Source organism: Ammospiza caudacuta, chromosome 1, assembly GCF_027887145.1.
Source record: "Ammospiza caudacuta isolate bAmmCau1 chromosome 1, bAmmCau1.pri, whole genome shotgun sequence".
NCBI lineage: Eukaryota > Metazoa > Chordata > Aves > Passeriformes > Passerellidae > Ammospiza > Ammospiza caudacuta.
This window is the reverse complement of record NC_080593.1, coordinates 132,065,355-132,086,801: the sequence shown is the minus strand read 5'-3', so window position 1 is coordinate 132,086,801 and position 21,447 is coordinate 132,065,355. Positions and strand designations below refer to the sequence as shown.

Genomic DNA, 21,447 nt, shown 5'->3' with positions numbered 1-21,447 from the left:
GCCCTGGTATGTTCTTGGCATTCTTGACATACAGAGGCTTAGACTCTTCCTACGACTCAAGTACCACACTGGAGAACGTGGTGAGATGGGCCAGGTGGAACCAATTGCTTCAACCACAACTGCTCTTTGGGTGTATCTGAACAAAGCAAGCCTGCCTCACGAACATCACCAGCTGTAAGACTGAGACATTCACCACTGTACCTACTTGCCAAGCACCTAGCTGTTGCAAAATACCAAGAAAGCTCCAAGCCAGCTCTGACAATCACAATTCTGAGGACAGCAAGTCACTCCAGTGAACAGCCAAGAAATGCATTCAGGCCACCCTGTAGCCCTTGTACTGCAGACAAGACCTTCTTCTAAGAAGTTCCAGAGCAAGCTGACAACTTTAACGAGTAGGAATTTGGAAGCAGTACTTCTGTACATGTGTCATGGGGCAATTTGAGGACAGTTCCAAAAAAAGAAATGAAAAAGCAGCTAGACTGATTCTCTGTATCTGGCATGTGTGAGCAGTTATGTAGGAACTCACTGAAGTGATCTTAACTGTAGGACAGATGGTATTTGTGCTTTAGATCACTGAGGGGGAACCAGACCTGGCACTCTTTCCAATAAAGCGAGCATCTGCAACGGCATTTCTTTGTTACTGAGCTGTGACTGCAAGACAGAAGTGCTGTATCAGGAAAAGAGAGAGAAGACCTGACACAGATCATGAAAACTTATTCTCATGTCAGAGATGAAGATGAGCTTCTAGCTATAGAAAATTCCTCTAATGAGTCTTAGCGGGTGAGGTGGGCTAAATCTTGCTAACAGCCAAATGCCCACCCAAATGCTCACTCTGTGCCTTTTCTTACGAGCATGGGGGAGAAAATAGAATGAGAAAGCTTGTGTCTCAAAATAAAGATAGGGAGATTGCTTACCACTTACCACTGCAGGCAAAACATATTTGACATGGGGTAAATTTAATTTATTGCCAATATAAATATATTTGTGTAGTGAGAACCAACCAACAACAGAAAACCACTGAAGCAACACCTGGTCTCTTTCCCTTCCCAGGCTTGATTCACACCTTCATTACAGACTCTGCTACTCATAGCTACTACTCCCCCAACAGCACAGAGAGATACATGGAGGGTGAGCAGTCATGGTCAGTCAGTAACAATTCCTTGTTGCCACTCCTTCCCTCCTCATAGTTCTCATAGAATCACAGAATGATTTGTGCTGGAAGACACCTTTAAAGAACATCTGTAATACAACCCCTGTGCCATAGGAAAGGGCATCTCATACCAGATCAGTCTGCTCAAAGCCCCATCCAATATTTGAACACTTCCATGAAAGGAGCACCCACAAGTTCTCTGTGCAATCTGTTCCAGTGTCTCAGCAAACTTATAAAAAAATCTTTCCATTTGAAAATGCACTTGCAGCTCACTGAATCAGTTTAAAGTCATTGCACCTTGTCTTCCACTACAGGCCCTGGTAAAAAGTCTCTTTTCATCTTTTTTTAGAACTCCACCATAGATATTGAAAGGCCACAGTATGGCTCCTCCATAGCTTTCTCTTCTCTAGACTGAACAACCTCAACTCTTGCACCCTTTTCTCTCTCTCATCATTTTTGTGTCCATCCTCTGGACCCAGTCCAACAAATTCACATCTTTCTTGCACTGAGGATTCCAAGGCTGCATGCAGCACTTCAGGTGAGGACTCATGAGAGCTGAGTAGAGGGGAAGAATCACCTCCCTGGGTTTGCTGCCTGTGCTTTTTTACACAGCTGCAAATGGCTCTCTGAGCCGCAAATGCATATTCATGGAATCAATCAAAGGTTCGGGTTTGAAGGGACATTTAAAGACCACATAACCCAACTCCCTCTTTAAAAAAGCATTTTAAGGCTGGAAGCAGAAATAATTGATACATGATTTCACATCTTACCTTATCAGTCCCTAGTCTCACATCAGTATGCATTGTAACACAACTACTGGGCAGCTCCATCATATGTGCACTATTACACGAAGGCCAGGCTGGACTCTCTGCCACAATGACTGCTGGTCAAAGCCATTTGTGTCTTGTTCAGAATAAAGCATCTGCTCATACGAATCCCACCTCATGACCAGCAGAAAGACTAAGGTGATCTTTCTTGTTTTGTTGTATTCCCCATTCGCTTCATCCAGGCTCCCAGTAATCTATTCCTCCTTCTGATTTCCTCTCTCTGCCAGTCAGCATAGCTGATCTGGGTATCAGCAGTCAATAATTCAGCACTTAGACCTAACTGATGTTGTGTAATGAAAGGCTTTTGTGTGTGCACTGAAAAAGTGTTGCTTTTCTCCCTCCTTTTCCTTTATAAATTGATATGAAATTACATTCTGTGATTCTATATCTAAAATTATGAAAGAATGTCAAGTCAAATACTTGAAAGACATTAGGGAAGAACATCTTACGATTCCTTAGGCAATCTTAATTTTGCTTTTTTTCCTAATTATAGCACTGTAACACATTCTTTAATTACGACTATGGGTTAAAACTCAGTTAAATAATGAGCCCATAAGGGGTCAAGTGATCATAAATGTATTGCTCCTTAACTTTTGACCATTTGATTTCGGCATCTGAACACAGTTTTTTAACTCGTTTTTGCATTTAGTGAGATTAGTTGAGAACCCTTCAGAAACACTACTTTTCCCCACATAAACAACAAACTAAAGATCACATATGAACATTTTCCTTCATATTTGGTATTATAATCTGCTTGTTAGAGGTGAAAGACTTTCAATCCATGGTTCAACAAGAACAAGTCCAAAACAATGCCGATAGATTTGGGGAATAAAAAAAAAAGCAGCTACCTAGAGTATTCTACTCTGTCATAGCTCCCACTCAGTAAGGCAAAGGCTCCAGTATTATTCTTAACTAAGGCGCTTTGCTGGGGTCCCAACTACTGCTGTGAATTTGAAGAGCAGTAAAAACAAGGTCTTCCTCTTGAAATTTGTGCTTGGCAAGAATGTACTTTTTTTTCGACATGGGTCACATTACAACCACTCTTCTAACTTCATAACATGAAAAATGCCCTAAATTGAAAATTATGTTACACCTCTACTAACCAAACCTTTCTGTTATCATACTATATGGCTGTCCATCTTCTAAGTGACAGTTCTCACAAGCAGCATAGTACACTCTAGATGCCAGGCAAAGTTCACTTCACTAATTTTCAATTTAAAACTGTAAAATAGTGTCTTGAACTGGCCATGTGCAAAATCCTCTCACCACCACATGTTATAATAGCCACAGCCAGCAGTAAAGGAATTTCAGATAGCAATTCACAGATTAGAACTGTCAGCTAATTTTTCAATGAATGTGTCTCAGCTCTGGAATTAACTTCTCCTTAACCTATGGTCTAACAGCTTATTTTTGCTGACTTCCATAACATGGGATATGGAACTGCAGAAGAAAATTACCATTATGTTTGGTGATAGGACAGTATGAAGACCACAACATACTATTGCTCTTTGGAAGTGTTCTATTTTGGGAAGCAGCGATGAGATGTGCAAAGGAAGAAATTAACTGAAATCAAGCTAAATTAATAAACTGCTCAGCAGGGTTTGGAAAATATGTTTTCTAATGCATCTGTGCTAATTCTAGGGTAGCACAGGAATCTGTAAAAAAGGTGGGTGCAGGGAGCACACTTTGATGCTGGAAGCAATCCAGCCGCGCCACGCACACACGACTGCCGAACCTCTGCAACTTCACAGCGCTCATCCTCACTGAGCTGCTGTTGCCATAGCAACGGCTCTTTAAAACGTGGAAAACAGGTCAGGCAGTTTCAAACTAACCACTGTTTCCAGTGTCACTATTTTCCCCCTGTAGTTTTGAACTAGCCCACCTCTGAGATAATCACTGGGCTGTTGCTATAGAGTCATCAACCCACAGAGAGAAGAAAACAAAGCTCTTGAGTTTCACAGGGATGCGTAAGTAACACGGAGTTTGGCTTCCCTCCACCTACTGCTCTCCCTAAATCCCTTAGAAATCCCCTTCAGAGGTATCAGCTCTTTTCCATCTCCTTTTCTCTGCAAATATTCTTTACTCTGAAAATTGTTTGGGACTTAAGATCTTTAGTTTTCTTTTTTTACATAAAAATGCACTGTAAAATTTTAGATTTAAATCCTGTTAACCGCTGAGTGTAAGCGAAAGATGAATTATTTGGCTGTAACATCATTCCTTCAAAAGGCCATAACAGTACTATTCAAAACTTTATGTAAGGAAGAACAATCACTGCAAACAAGGCCTTTAAATCCCATGACAAGAAAGAGGTCGAGACAAGTCACGAGACAACAAATCAAAACAGTTGAGCATGTACACATCAAGCATGCACTACAACCAGCACACTCCTGCCAATTCCTTCTCTGTTTCTCTAAAGCAGCACTGAAGGTGGACTGCACACAGTTGCTCACATCTTGCCAAATTTTAAGCCATAGAAAAAATATAAAAGGACAAGCCTCAGTTTCATTTTTAAATTTAATGTCTTCGTTATGTGAACCTGGCTTGAATGTAGGTGTACTTACACAGGTCTCTTCATCTTCCCTCACAGTCATATTCTAATAGCTAATGGAAACTCTTTAGACAAAAATAGTGATTAAATTTACAACTTTGCAAAAGCAAAACAAAAAGCCCATTTCATCCTACACGCACATATCACAAGCACCATGGAAATACCATATTTCTATCTCTATGAACATTATCAGCATAACAGTTTCCATCTTTAAGTGGTTCTCCATCTCTGTAGAATACAGGTTCTTTTTGTGTGTGGATGGCATTTAGAACTGGGGACTATAATTAGTGGCAATCTTAAAGTAACCCAAATGTTTGCACTTTAGAAAGAAAGCCTCCACTTCCATTCACACTTCAAGTAATTTCCCATCTCCAAAGAGGACACAACAAAATAAAAGAGGCTGTCATTTTTACTAACAGAACTTTTTGCATCTAAGTAAATTTTTAGGGTAATCTGAATGTTTGGTCTGTGTCTTTGAAGAACACTTTTCCCTCCATTCTTTCTTGAAAGTATAATATTAAACCATAAAAATTAACTACATATACTGGACTTTATTGACATCACAAGGGAAGAAAAAATTCAAACATGTTTTTAGAAGGTTCCACAGTTCCACCTAATTCACATCTACAAGCACTACAGCACGGTCGTAGAGCATCATGTGGTCAAGGCTGCACAGGTTAGAAAGTTTCTGCTTCTCAGCTGCAAACCTAACCTTGCCCATCACCCTAGTCTGCTGCAGTGCAAATAAAGTTACATTTTTCAAAATGGTTAAGGTAACTTGTTTTCGTTCTCACTATGGCACACTAAAAATTGTCACGGAAATGAAGTCTGAGTGCTCAGGTGAGCATCAAGCAGCTTCTTGAAATAGCTGTAACCATGCTACTGTACCTTTAGAGCTGTCCTACTGAAAAATTTTGTCCTGAAACATTTATGTCAACAAACTAGATTATCTGATTACTATTCTTATATCTGTACAAATCCTAATGTCAAACACAAATGTAAGTAACACCATGATCATTAAACAGAGGCCAGAAAAGTGCTAATTCTTCAAGCGTTTCTTTCCTAGGAATGGAGTGAACTTCCCTAAACTATGGAACGCTGAGAGAAACAGTCTAAATTGTGAAATTTCTAACCCAAAATCTAAATGCAGTTTCACATTTAGGCACACAAATGAAAGTAGCTTTAACAGTCTGAGCAGTGAAACTTAAGATTGACATCAGTAGGAGTTTTGCCACTGACTTTAGCAAGTATGAGATTAAGTCTTTGTGAAGAGTTTGCCAATAACCGCAGCTTTGTATACGGGGCTTGCATAGCTTTATTTTAAAATTTTTACTCATATAAAAATATAAAGTAGGCTTAAAAACTTGTCAAATGTGGGTTTTTTTGCTTTGTTGGATTTGTCACGTGTGTGGGTGTACCCTCTATACATCAGAGGATATCACATAGGGGTTTTTTTACCTTTTTAAGTACTGGTGCTGTCCATGAGGCACATGTCTGCCCAGGCACTAATAGCAACATCAGTGAAGGAAAAAAAAAGTCTCCAAATAGTTTGATTAGAAATTTACAATGCACACATCTTACCTTTTTCACCAAAAATAAAATTACTAGGTCACAGCAATGTTGCAACTCCCAATAAACAATAGAAAATGTGGATTATAATGCATATTTACTCACAGATCTAATGTAAAAAAATGACATTTGGATAATTTTAACATATACTTTCATACATTAAAAAATACAAGTAAATGAGAATAATAAGTTATTCAGAAACTATAGAAACACAAATTTTGCTCTCAGGTTTCATAGAGGTTTCTTTTTATCTCTGAGTTATGAAAGTTGCAAGAAAAAAAGTAAAATTTACATGTAAGGCAAAAAAATATTTTGAACAATCCCTGGACTTGATATATGTACACTAAGTCAAATCTAATCATATATCTGAAAATATTAATTCAAAAATAACAAATAACTCCAAGTACTTGAGCCCACTGCTTCAAGTCACTGTGTTAGTGCACAAGTGTCTTTATTCAAATTCTACAAGATATTTGCAAACTAAAACCATACAGATTTTTTTCTGTTCCTCATAAAGCACAATAGTATTAAATGTCAGTCATTTAATTTCCAGCATTTTGTTTACGAAATATTGTTAACATCTATGATTAATATAGAGTCTACACATGGTATTTACTGGCTGCTGATCAAAACACGAGGCACAGAAATCTAATACAAGCATTGTGATTATTCAGAGTCAGCCACACAGTCACTAAGCTCATCCAATTTTATTTCTGTTAAATTGCTAGAATCTTATCTGAAAAAGATCCCATTTGAGTCTAAAAAAAGGGATGAGGGGATGGCGCAAAAATCCCTAAACTGATAAAAACATCCCATTCTTTACCAAACCTTACGATGAGGAAATCCTCCTTGAAAATAAGAAGCTATAAAAATTAACTTAAAACAATCTTCCAGTCACCCACTCTCCCAAGACAGGTTTTATTTTTAGTCCTTTTCATTAGCATTAATTATCATAGCAAAGAGCAGAAGAGCAGATTTTGTTTCCCGGTGGTAAATTTGCATGATACTGACACAGAGATGATTTCAAAGAATTCTGCAGAAAGCCTGAGCTGGAACAAGCACTCCTTGGTGTGAACATTCAGTGTGGAGATCAGACATTATGCACAAAGGGGTGGCACACTGTCTTGACACTAACACTGATTCATGGAACATGAAAAACTGCTTGGATTAAATACCCTCCCTGTTTGTTTGGGGTTTTTTTTAAATGTAAGGGAAAACAGAATAGAAACCTGAATCTGAATTGGTTTGATGGACAAAAAAAAGGAACATTTAAAATTTGTCCAGCCACAACTGCCTTTTTACAAGTTTCTCAAAACTATGCACATTACTGAGCTATTACACAATGATCCTAAAGAAGTATATTAGTACAGACAACTGGTTACTAAGGTAACAAGATGTTACTTTAAACCAGCAGCACTGTCCCAGCTCATCAGCTGCACTCATGTCATTCCTTTGTTCTTTTTAAGCTACGCACAAATTACAGACTTGATATATAACCAAATATACGTACTAGAGCTATGCTCCAGTTTCTCAACTCACTTTCCTCATTCAAGCTAATCAGGTAAAAAAGAAGGCACTAAGATGATGGAAGCATTTGAACTCTTTGGTGTGTAGTAGATTCACTCTTAACTCTATACAAAGAATTTGAAAGTTGGCTGAAAATTAAGTTTTGAGATGTTTTCTCACTAGAAACTATTTGTAAGTAAAAAACAACTGCACACTGAAATTTTTTGATGTGATAAAATAAGATGGCAGGGATCCTATAAATTTTTGGGAGGGAAAATCTGCTCAAGTCTTATTGACTGCATCTTGGCTGAAATTTTCCAGAGGAAGACTCGTGTTTGGAAATAACAGTTGATTGCTAATGGCAAAGTAGATTAAGGTTAGTCAAGCTCTAGCTCCTCCAAAACACTGATGCTCCTAACAAACAAATTAAGTATGTCACTATTTGTGAGAGCTCAAGCTTGTAAAACATAAATGTTCTCAACATCTTTTATGATTACAAACATCAGGCATCAGCAGTAGTTTCAAAAGCCAGAGGAAATAAGGCCATCGGAAACATTTACAGAAGCAGGTCACCTATAACAATCCTCTGCTCCAAGTGGGATTAACTCCACCAAAACAGTTCCTGATGTGTTTATATAACCAGGTCTTCAACACTTGCAACAATGGCAACTTCTGCAACACTCCAGTGCAGTCTGCTGCTGTACATAGCTATCCATTCTTCCTATATCCAACTTCAAATAAATTGCTGCATTCAAGCCTGACCTCTTGCCTTGTCTTCAGAGTGTATGTCAATGATAAATAAAAGCCTTTTGTTCTGTTTAACACTTAAGAATGCAAAAAGCTTTCTGTTCTAGAAGGGTGATTCCTGTGCTCTTTTCAGATACAAAAATTTATATAATCTTTGTCAGACAGCACAATTCGCTTTCCAAAGCTGCTGAAGTATAGCACTGGCACTTTGTTACACATGACTCAGTAGTCAGAGTAACAGCCTTATAAGTCCTACCATTTAAGAGAAACAGAAAGTATTGATCCTATTTACAGCCTAAAAAATTACTGGGATTGATTTTCAATTATTTACTTACATACTAATAGAAGAAGGAATATATTCAAAAAGAAAGGATGCTGTATTCAATACCAGCTGGAGAAACACTCTGCTCAGGCATTGTATTTCCCCTTCTCTGCATGAAAAATAATTCTACTTTCATGGTAAGAATATACAAACAGAATTGAGTTAAAACAGTAAGTATTTGACTTACAGAGTTTTTGGAAAAGTGTAGTAAGTTGTTCTGTTATCTTTGCCTATAAAATCTCAGCAACCAATACTACACTTCTGGTTTACATGTCAGGCTGGCAAAAACTCCCCTCCTGAACAGCTGCACGATAAACCTAACAAACCACAACATGCAAACCATCCTCTGTAGATTCCTAATACAAATACCTCTCCCATTGACTTACCCACACACATACCTTTCAATTTTTGTAAATAATCACCCAAGACACAAGAAGTTTCTCTAACAGCCACCTACTTTAAAAGGTACAGAAAATCTCCACTGCTGAGGTTCACACTGTCCTCACAAAATGACCTAGATAAAGCATGTAATTTTCATTAAATTCATTTTACAGTCTCTCCTCCTTCAGCCCTGCCTGAACTGAGTAGAATGAAATTCTGTGTGAAAACTATCAGCACCAATAATATCTTTATCTCATGGGTGTAAAGCCCATGCAAACACAGAAACCTAAGTTTCATATTTGCTTAGTTAAGAAAACATTCTTCCTGTCAGCATCTGGAAATGCTTCATGATATTCAACAACTTATTAAAAACAAAGAAAAAAGAATCTACATTAATACTTCAATTAAAAATTTCAAATCTTTGAAGAGAATCAGAAATTACTGAAAATAGATTAAATATGTTAATTCTCATTAATCAGAAAAATAACTGTTCCAAACAAACTCATTCACTGCTTAAATAAAGTCAGCAGAAACCCAGCCAAGATTTTGGACAAAGATGTATTTCCAATGAAGTTATCTCAGCTTAGCTTTATTAGTGAAGTTTTAATTTAATTCTAGATAGTCTTCAGTCATTTTATGCTATTTAATTTTTTACAGAATCAATTGCAACATTATACATTTGTAAATGTTAACTGAAGTCTCAGTATCTCCAGTACTACTATTCCAAAATTATTATATTCTAATGTATTTGTTCCTTTTGAAACCCAGGGAAATATTCTGCCTACAGTAACAGATGGCTTTTTATTTTTTTGTTGCTATTCCAGAATCTTTAAGTCACCCAAAATGCATCTACTTAAACATGATACTGCAGTTATTATGCAAAGCATGATCTACATGTTCACTGTTTAATATTTAACAATCTGGATACCATTCCTGTTTGGAAATAATTCTACTAGAGACAGAAATCATTACCCTAGCATTACTATAATAAACAGATTTGTCTTTTTACATTTTATTGTCTCATAACAAAAAGTAAATGACTCATTTAAAACGAAATAACATATTCAATTAGTGCAAATGAAGTTTAGCAACTCATTCTGACTAATGTAAATTCAGAGGTTATCATCAATTAGGTTCATGTAAATCCTTTGATAATATCACATCCCACTCTAACACACATTACTAAGGGGCAGAAGGATTTACAGGGTAATTTTAAATCTTAATGAGATCTAAAATGTCATGATACAGTAAAAATATAAGCAGCAGGTTATTTCACAACATGTACACAATGCACATCCATCACAAGCTAAGGTTTATCTGGGTATCCCCACATAACAAAAATGTTGAGCTCTTCTTGCTCAGAATTAAAAGTTCACCTTTTCTTGGTGAAAACTAATTTCTATTATAAATGTTACACAACATAAAATCTTCAACTGAGAAAGACAATTAAAAAATTTCAGCAAGCTGCTTTAACAACACCCTGCAGTTATACTATTCATTAAATACACAGCTCTCTCCAGCATGTACCTATTTCATGGGAAACATTCCCTGTGGAAAGAACAAAGCTATCATCACAGCAACATGCAATAATACAAAATATCTACGAAAAATAGCTGTTCTTAAAAGGACTGGCCAGTGAGATGGGTGAAACAAGCACATAATTTGCTGTCATTCTGATCCAAACTGCCAACTTCTGAGCTAGAACTAAAAGTCAACAGTTAAGCTTACTTATGAAAAAGCTGCTTATACCCTGCATCATTAACACTCCTAGGAATATCATATCCACACACTACAGAGATTTACTGCCTTTTTACTTATTCAATGAGATTATGCCACTATTCCTCACAATGAGTACTATGTTGTTGATTACACTTACTGGCATCAAGGTTTGCCGTGCATAAAGCATCACTTAACCCCAAGTAAAACTGACAGAATTAAGATTTAAAATACTGCTTTAATTATGCCACCTGCCACATGTCTTTTAAAAAGAATTAAAATGTGTAAGAGAACTGCCTATAGATTGGTAAAATTCATTGAAAGCAAAATTCCACAATGATCCTCAGTGTGAGATACACATTAACAATTTAATATAAAAGCTGAAGTTTGAATAAACATTAGTTTAGGTTTTTTGAAAGAGCTGTATATCAAATCAGAGCTTCAACAGCTGCACTTCAAAGGCTGAAGTAGAACTAGCAAAACAAAACATTACAAGTACTTCCCCAGAAATACATTTCCCTAATATTCACTGATATCAAAGGTCCATACTTTTAGGTTTGAGAATTTATCGTGAGACATCAAAAACAGACAGTAGAATAACAGAAAACAAATATTAAAACCAGCAATTCTATACAAATTCCTAGTCAAAGAAAATAAAATAATCAAAAGTCCTTGAACTTGAATGTTTATGTTTGGTCGTTGTTTCTTTTTAAAAAGCAAGAAGAAATGTAGTAGAAAAATTCCAAACAGCCCTTGTGCATGAAAAACAGCACTTTAAGTCCAGAGCAAATATAACAGTATAAATTAGGAATAATGTAATATTCAAGGTGAGTATACAGTAACTGAATTCAGTCTAGTTAAAGTTATTTGCAATATACCTGATTCAATGCAATGTTTCTCAAAGGTCTGCAGTGACAATTTTTTCTTAACTATTCCTGAAACATGACATCAGTAACCAGCACAGACTGATCACAGAACTGAAGGCCCTCAGGACCAAAAGTCAGAGATAGACCCTAAATTCCCATATGGCATCAGTGAAAAAGAATTAAGACCAGCTTTTAAATTTCAAAACATATGTACTTCAGTAGGGGAAAAAACCAAACCATAAATACCTACTTACAGAACAAATAATGCTGCTAAAATTTACTTTTTTTTTACAGCTCAGATTGATTACCAAGCATGTTATTTTCTTGGAAGACTCTTCAAGTTATATTTGTGCTGGCAAGTAGTTTTTAAAACATTTACATCAGGGCAGAAAACTATGCTCACACCAAGCCTTTCAAACCAGCCCTAGCGCTAAGTTCATTTGCCTTATTTTATATATTTGTTTATCCACATTATGAGAACAGTTTCCTATGTCATTTATTTACATTATCTAAAAACACCAGCAAGTATGTAAGATTAACTGGTCTATGCACATTACATGTATTTGTACATTTCAACAAATAAAATAACTGTTTTTTCAGACAGTACGATAGACTAAGAACAGGCTAAAACATCACTGTGACCTAAAGCAAATATACAATTTGGCCACAGGAATTAGTTCCCAGTTCTTAATGTTTCAACTTAAAATATACAGAAATAAGCAAACTAATTAGTTACAGGGATTTATCAAGTTGGTTTTCACTTCCTCTTCCCTTCTCTTTCCCACCTCAATGCATTTCTTTTTCCTACTTCATGCTTTAACAGACATATACATGAATAAATTTGCAGGGCTTTCCATCCCATACACTTAAATATTTCTTCTCAGCATGTCTCTTCCTTCAGAGACAACCATTCTAGGATTCTCAAGTCTGTACTTGCCAGTCTACCACCACTGGGAAGGTTTGCATATAAAACTCAGCAGTTCAGTTTCTGAAGATCAGAACTGCTTGGGTTTTGTTCTAGGACAAATTCCTACTTCAAGAAGGCAACTTCATTGCACAAGCAATGTCAACAAATTCCACATGATTATCCACGTATGAGTTATCAATGAGTAGGTACTAACAGATTTATCATCTTAGCATTTACAAAAATAATAATTTTTGCCTGCATTTCTTCACAAGTAATGGAAAAGACAGGATGAATTTAAAATTGTTCTAAAGGCAGCTTTATTGCCACTATAATAACCCCACTGAAACAATGGCCAGTTATTTTCCAGTGAATAGTGCAACTATTTTGTTAGTCAATCATCAGGATGATAATTGCTGCATTTGATAGGAAAAAAAAATAAAACAAACTTAAAAAAACTCTACCCAAACCAAAATCCAACTAAATCAAAACTCTCCAGCAGCAACAGCTTGTACTATGCTATTTAACTGGCTTTACCTCAGTAGTTTAAATTTAAGAGTCAGCTTTAAGTAGAAATGCAGTAAGTGAAAACTGGAAAGAAAATTCCCCGCCTACAGCTGTTACCTAAAATTAAACACAACATTTCTCTTGAAATCTCAAGTGTGCTTCAAAAAGGCACCATGTGATCATATTTAGCTACTGCACAGTAGTTATGAACATTTCATCCACAACAGATAAACAAAGACTTAATTGAAAACATGTTAAAAAATAAGTCAAGGTGAAAACCAGGTATAATTACTTACATAATTACATATTTTATTTTAAGTGCAACCTATAACTTAGGAACATTTTCTTTTTGATCCTGTTATAATTTGCAACATAGGCGAAATGAAATAAACTACAAATATTTTGGAGGGTAAAAACTCCAACCTAAAATAGATGAAGTTGTGTTAGGTAGAATAATTCTATGTAAAGAGATGTTTGCTATTGGAATGGTACCAAGAAGATGACTTGTGCAAAACAGTAGGTGGTCTTAAACCTCTCCAAGGGGATTGATTAAATGCCTCCAATCCAGTTTAAAATGCTTATCATTTTACTGAGATAGCCAGCAAAAATGACAACAATATTCCATGTCTGTAGCAATTCTAGTTTTTCTTAACAGTACTGGGTCAAATTTTAAAGTTGTTATATCACATGAATTTTAAGGAAACCAAAACCATTTTTTAAAAAAGTAATTACAAAGTAATATAATGTCACACACAATTCCTCATTTAAAAAGTTCTGTGTTAATCAGGTGTACTTACTTCAACAACCAGAATGAGGCACAAAGATTAGATATCTGGACAGTATTTTTGAAATTTTATTTGTATTAATATAGTTATAGAAAGGGATTACCTATTTTTGGCACATATAAAATAAACTGCATGAAAGAGAAAGTACTTACGAAATCAAAGTCTCCATCTTGAGGGACTTTCCAGTTATCAGGGAAAACGTTTTTGGATATGTGGTAAGGTTCATGCATGTTCTGATTACAGTTTTCAGGGCTTTTATTCTTGGAATCTTGTTTATCAAAGTAGTCCATGAAAGAAGGTCTTTGAACTTGTGGTGAAGTAGCATTTCCTTGGTTAAAAGAAAACAGAAAAAAAGGTAAAAAACTATTCAAAGATTAAAGTATTAATGTACTACAAACTAAACTTCACTAATTAATTTTCCTGGGGTTTGCAGAAACTAATACAGTCATTTGTATGTGATGCAAGCCTGTTTGTCCCCTGAGGATCTCTGGCATAAAAGCTCATAGTCGAAGTATCATATTTTTGTAGCAAGATACAACGTGGAGAAATGTTCAAGACATATCAGTGTTGCACACACAAATAACAGGAGAAGTTACTTCATGCAATATTAATTTGTTGTTATAGAGACAATAACACGAGGTGCTAAGCATCCCTCTGGGTGCTGAATGCCCCTAACTTCAAGGCCTGGTCCATAGGCACTTGTAGGAAAGGACCAGAGTTTCACTAAAGGTGGGATTTAATAATTACTTAGAAAAAGAACTTGCAAAATACAGCTATACAAATTGTGTCCAGATGCTGCTTAATTTAATTCATTACCAATTAATATTCCCAGAAAACAGGATCACCCTCTACAGATGGTTGCAAAGCACCCTGTCTCCATATCCTGGGGGATTTTTTGTCATCATCAAACAGCTGCAAAAGTTTTATGAAGCAGACAGGGATCAGCATGAACTCCTGCTCTTTTATCCTTTTCACAAAACTAAAGGTAAAAAAAATTAATTTCAGCCCTAAATTATTGAAATTTGTTTTCATTTGTGGGATTTCAAAGCAAATTCATTACTAAATACCATAATAAATAAACATTAACTGTCACCTCAGAGACCATATTCTCCATAGCATTGATACATTAAATGTGTCATGTCACTTCCTGGAAGTGTAACACATTTGACATGAAGATATATAAAATACATTTCCACAAATGAAATATGAAACAGAACAAATAATTAAGATTGGGGAGTGGGGGGGACCTACCACCAAATCAGACAAAACTATACATTTAAATTACAAGCATAACAAATTAATAGTAATTTTTATTTTATATATTTATTTTTACAAGTGAAAAGGAAAACTGAAATTATGTTTTGAGCATGTGTTTTACATGATTACTAGGACTTGCTAATTATTAACTTCCTTATCTGGCTCTACACTTGTTTTTATTCATTCACTAAGTGGGTTTTTCCCCCTCTTCCACTATTTATTTCATCATCTCTTTCTATTTCCTCTGTCTAAAGATTTTCTAATTCATTCTAATTTTGCTGCATGGCTAACAGCAGCCTGTTTTTTCATTAATGTTTATTTTTTGTACTACCATCTTTTCACAGAATCATCAAGGCCAGAAGAGACATTCAAGATCATCTAGTCCAACCACTGACCTAGAAACACCATAATCACCACAACCATACCCCAAGTGCCACATCCAGACACTTCCTGACACTGCCAGGCATTCCAGAGATGTTGCCCCCACCACCTCCCTGGGCAACCCATTCCAATGCTTACTCGCTTTTTCTGTAAAAAAAATAAATTCAAATATCTAATCTGAATCTCCCCTGGCACATTTTCTAAGGCCATTTTCTCTCACCCTTTTGCTTGAGACATGGCACAAGAGACCAACCCCCAGCTGGCTACAACCTCCTGTCAGGTCGTTGTGGAGAGCAATAAGGTCACCCCTGAGTCTCCTTTTCTCCAGGCTAAACAACCCCAGCTCCTCACAGGACTTGTGCTCCAGACCCTTCACCAGCTCCACTGCCCTTCTCTGGATACACTCCAACACCACAATGTCCTTCTTCAAATCAGGGACACAAAACTGACCACAGGATTCAAGGTGTGGCCTCCCCAGGGCTCAGCAGAGGGGGACAATCACTGCCTTGGACCTGCTGGCCACACTGTTCTTGACAGAAGCCAAGACTGCATGTTGATTTATTGCTTCTTTTCTTTCTGCTGCTCTGAAAGTTTTCTGTTCCAGTAAGACTTCTTCTGGCATTTTTTAATGTGTGCTTCTACTATCATGCTCTAAGCTTTAGTGAATTTGACTTTAGCTGCTTTCCTTCAACTCCAAAATGATTCCTTCAGTCAATCTGTTATTTCCATACACACCTTCTTTTCCTCACATTTTTAAGCTGATTTTTCTCTCAGTTTTTGCCACATTTTTTCACGTATTTTTTTCCTAATCCCAGATCTCTATTCACCATATTTTAATTAGTAGCAACTAACAATTCAGTGAACTAAACTCCAGGTTAAATTTAACTGACCAGACAACAGACACCTCTTCTCTAGAATCTCCCAAGTTTGCCCCCACTAAACTCAAGATCACTTGAAGGACATTCCTCTGAGGACTGAGGAAGGGATAAGAAGTAAACAGCAGGGATGCCAAATAACTACAGGAAAGAGCACTAAAGAGCAAAAGCCTAAGTCATAGAATGGGTTAAGTTGGAAAGGATCTTTAAAAACCATCTCATTCCAACTCCCTTTCCATGGGCAGGGATGCTTTCCACTGGATCAAGCTTCTCAAAGTCCCATCTAACCTGGCCTCGAACACTTCCAGGGATGGGACAACCACAGCTTCTCTGGGCAACTTGTTCCAACATTTTAACACCCTTGTAGGAGATAATTTCCTCCCAATACCCACTCTAAACCTGCTCTCTTTCAGTTTAAAGCCATTATGCCTTGTCCTGTCACTACAGGACATTGTCAGAAGCCCCCTCCAGCTCTCCTGTAGGCTCCCTGTTAAGTTCTGCAAGGTCCTACAAAGTCTTCCCGGGAACTCATGCAGAGAATGAGTCTTCTCCAGGCTGAACAGCCCCAGCTGTCTCAGCCAGTTTTCTTATCAGAGGTGCTCCACCCCTCTGATCATTTTCATGGTCCTCCCCTGGATTTGCTCCAACAGCTCCATGTCCTTCTTGTTTGGGGGTCCTAGGGCTGAACACAGTATTACAGGAAGAGTCTCATGAGAGCTGAGTAGAGCAGGAGAAAAATGGAAGAATCTAAATTTAAAAAACCACACATTTAGAAAACAGATCCAAGAGAAGATAGTAGCATGAAGGAAGTAGAATTAAAAACAGAAATACAATGCACTTTCTTAGTACAAACTGTTCATTACTTAGTGATTACTGCCCAAAACCCCTGAAACTGTTTGTACCAAAAAAGATAGGACACCACATTGCTGGCCTTTCACAACCAATTTTTTCTTGTGTTGAGATGGCTGTACTTAAGTTTCATCCCTGAGACATAGTTATAAACAAAAAGATTGCCAGTGTCTCTGTGCAAAACTCCAAGTACCAAAATGTTTGCCCATTACAGGTAAGGAAATCTCCATTCTCTCACATATAAGGCAACACTAAAGATTTTCCAAGCATTGCTCAGAATTTTTAAAACTATTCTGCTTGTAATTTTTAAAACTATTATAAATAATCTTCCTTATACATGTAATTGAAGACTACCTACACACAGAAAACAAACCAGCCCCCCTGAATTCCTTGCTACCAAATGCATATTATGGAAATTGGGTCAACAGGATTGAAATTATTCCAAGGTAAGGAAAGAATATTTATTTTTTTTTACTTTGAGAATGTCTTTTATTTGTTTTGCTAAGTGAGAATTTAGACCTCACTTCTGATTTTAACTGAGCATACAGTCAGTTAGCCCAATTAAAACAGCAAGAGCTGCTTACCTTCACTGCAAATACAAAAACTCACACAGAAAACCAGAAATGTGACTGCAAAATTATGAGACCAGCGGTATTTCAATTTTTTTCCTGTTTCTTCCTCTAATGTAAAAAATCCTGAAGAATTTATTTAGAAATTAATTGTTAAGGTTTTATTTTATTTTTATAAATAAATAAATGGAAAAAGAGACACTATTCCAATCTCTAGCTAACCTAACAGGTTCAGTAGCGTTTCATAGGAATGGGTAGACATCTACCAGTTTAAAGGCCATGTGAAAGCTGCTATCTCTTTTGTATTTACATTAGAAAACACTCAGGATCCTTAGTCAGAGCAAACTAATAAAGGTTGCATCTTTTTTTTTCCCCAAAGTAAGATCATTTTGGTCTGAAATTACTTTTTTAAACTTTCATGAATCACAGAGTTATCTTCTGTTATCTTTTCAAGCATCTTTCAAAAACCAAGAAAACTGGAAGTATAATATGTAAAGATTACCTTAAGGACAATTAATTCACTCATCTATTCAGTAAGTTACATTTGCCACAAAAAATCTGCAGCACAGTCACTATCACTTCACACTTGCACTGAAAGCTTATTGTGTAATAGTCTGTTCCATTCTAGAAAGATCTGGATTTTTCATTCTTCTAAATGTTTGCTTTTCAATAAGCAATGATCATGTTTAAAAATGTTTTCCACCATTTCAATATTTAAGAATATCTGTCTTCTACCATCCCTACAACTTGCCTACTGCAAAGACAGCTTGGGGGAAAAGGCCATAACAAAACAACAGTCAGAAACTGCTAGAAAGCCATAAAACATAGAGAGCACCACTGGCGCTGAAAACACTCTACCTCAGCAATACCTCTGATAGGAACACAGCCAATAGGGATGTCCCCAAATAGTTATGTAAGCAAGTTTCTTCCAAAAAGTATCCTGAATAAAATGAATGAGGTAACAACACAACACCAACTCTATGACACTGTTTCAAAAACATATCACAAATAAAACAAATAATTCTCAACACACATTTCAAAATAAAGACGAATGCACACTCCATTCTAATACATGTTTTGGTAAAATTCCACCGATGTGTCATCTACCATGAAAAATTATTTTGCAGTGAAGCATTTCCAACAGAAAAGTATTATATGAACATCAAATTGATTTTAAACCTGTTTAAAAGTTCTGCTGTTAGTTAACAAGGAAGGTCAGCAGAGGAGGGTGACCATCTCCTACAGAAAGGAGACTCCCACTACCATTTCCTGGGAGGGCCCAGGTACTAGTATTTTGTTTGTTTGGCATTTTGGAGTGGAGGGTTTGCAATGTCCAGTAGAAAGTGTATAAGCCTTTCTCTCACTCTGTGACTACCAGGACACTGGACCTCTTCTGCAGCTGCATATCCATGGAGGAAAGCTTTCCTCCTTTTGCCAAAAGCCACGAGCTTGCACAGCCTTCTACATTCTGTGGATATCCATCTACCACTCAACTGAGGAACGTTTTCAGCTGCTTGGTGAAGTTAGGGATCTGGCTCTCCTGTCTGAAGTGCTTCTGTGAACATCCTGCCATTATCTTTTATTCCCTCAAAATACACTGCTCAGTCACTATTGAGTCAGAAGCTGTAAAGCAATCAGCTTTTCAGCCTTCTTTTGACCTGCACATACCTATGTGCTCTCACCCCTGCTGCAAAGGCTACCAGAGCTTATACAACATCATACTCTACTCAGGTTTAGTATTCCATACATTCCTACCACTACTCTCTCCCCTCACAAGGTGCCCTGTAACACAGTGGCAGTAATTCCGGGAAATGGGAGGCAGAAGCCCAGAATGTCAATTTGACCTCAAGTCTCCAGGCAAATGCATCTAACAGTGAACTACCACATGAAAAGCTGCACAGCCACCTCCTTCAGCCATATTTTAAGCAGGAATTGTGACTGTATTTTATGAGTGGGAAAGTTCTGCTGCTAACACTCACCTGTTAAGCAACCACCTCAAAGAATTAGAGGTCAGGCTACTGGGAAGCACAAGGAAGCAGCAGTAGAAACTCTATCAGTTACTTAGGCCAGAGCAGCTGGGATTCTACCACAGGACAGATCCAAGAAATGTCTGACTTCTGAGAGCTGTGTAACAAAGTAGTTACTGAGTTCACAGGTTTTGTATCCCAGTGACTTATACACCCAAGCCTTCATTCACAATTGGGCTTCATCCAGTCTTTTGTCTGTTGTATGACACAACTATTTACCAGAAGTAGTTGTAACTGGCATCTAAATGGAAAATCCACATAATTTTCAACTAGTTGAAGCTTTCAGAGACTTTTTGAAGGACAGTGAACCCAAGTTACAATTTTAAATGAGGAAAAGTTTCTAGCACAAAACATTTCTTTGCTACTTGAGAATAAGACTTGTAAATCTGGTTTAATAGTTTTGGGGTTTTTTTTACCCTCATTCCCTGGAAAAAAGAAAAAATATTCAATGATACTACTATTATAATAATGGAATATTCTGAGTTGGACAGGACTCATCGGGATCATGGACTCCAACTCTTGGCCCTGAATAGGACACCCCAAGAATCACACCATGTGCTTGAGAGCATTGCTCAAACACTTTCTATCAATCCATTCCAGCCAAATTACACTTTATTTCTGGTTTTAGCAAAGCAAAGAAAATCCACATTAAACTAGCACTCTGCAACAGCTCTCAAAAGCAGAATTGACAACAACATTATTTAAAAAGAAAAATCCCCATTTAAAAAATATACTACTACTAGTGACATAAATGAACAACTTTATTACCAGTCACAGAAAATGGCTTGAGAACCAATACAGACCTGTAAACATCTATCACCTCTATACATATACACCTATATATGGCACCAAGCAAACCATCTTACTGGGGGCACAGTAAACATGCCTGACTGAAAATACATCTGTGAAGTGTAAATACCTAGGCTACAGCAACACTGAAATCAGCTCACAATTGAGTTTCCTTATGAAATTCCTACCAAAATTAGGACCTAAGTCGTTATAAAACACATTTCACCAGCTTTTGCTTGTCAGCTGAAACACCAGCTGAAGTAAGAGTTTTGAAGCACCAGTCCAGAGCTATCCAAGCATACACCTCATATCACAGAGGAGACTGACTTACAATACCAAATAATCCCTTACCCTGGATGCTGAAATCACTAAAAAATAATGAATAAATCAACTCATGAATTCTTCTATCCCCAAGTAGGTTCTACAGCATGGTGCATGTCCCGCTGTAATCAAAAATACCATTATGTATAATAAGACAGGAAAGTAAGTGCTGGAACCAAATCTGGTGCCTGACAGCTGAATGATTAAACCATCACTTGCCTCAGGCTATCTCCAGTTTGCCAACTTTGCTGGAGTTATTGGAGTTATGCTGCTCAAAACAGTCATCTGTTGGGGGGGGGAAGAACAGGGAAGGATATCGGCTGTCCCAAAGATTATATTCTTATATTTGATTAGCAGGAAGAATGTATTTAAGAATTACACTGACTAAACCTAAAATGTACATGTCTTATAGGGCAAAAAACCAAAACCTGATTACTTTTCTACATTCTAGCTGTCAAATGCCACCTCATGACTTCCCTGTCCTTGTCTTTTAATACATTCATTATCAACCACAAACTACCTCTAAGTTTCACCAAAGACTGAAGCAACAG

At 36.9% G+C, this 21,447-nt stretch overlaps 1 protein-coding gene across 1 annotated transcript in view; it reads right to left on the bottom strand.

Annotated features, from left to right (window-relative positions):
• Window positions 1-21,447, bottom strand: part of STK3 (serine/threonine kinase 3) — a 128,160-nt gene that overhangs the window by 33,237 nt on the left and 73,476 nt on the right. Inside the window, exon 10 of the mRNA XM_058824626.1 lies at window positions 13,981-14,156. Coding sequence (XP_058680609.1) covers window positions 13,981-14,156 — 176 coding nt within the window. The remainder of the gene's footprint in view (window positions 1-13,980; window positions 14,157-21,447) is intronic.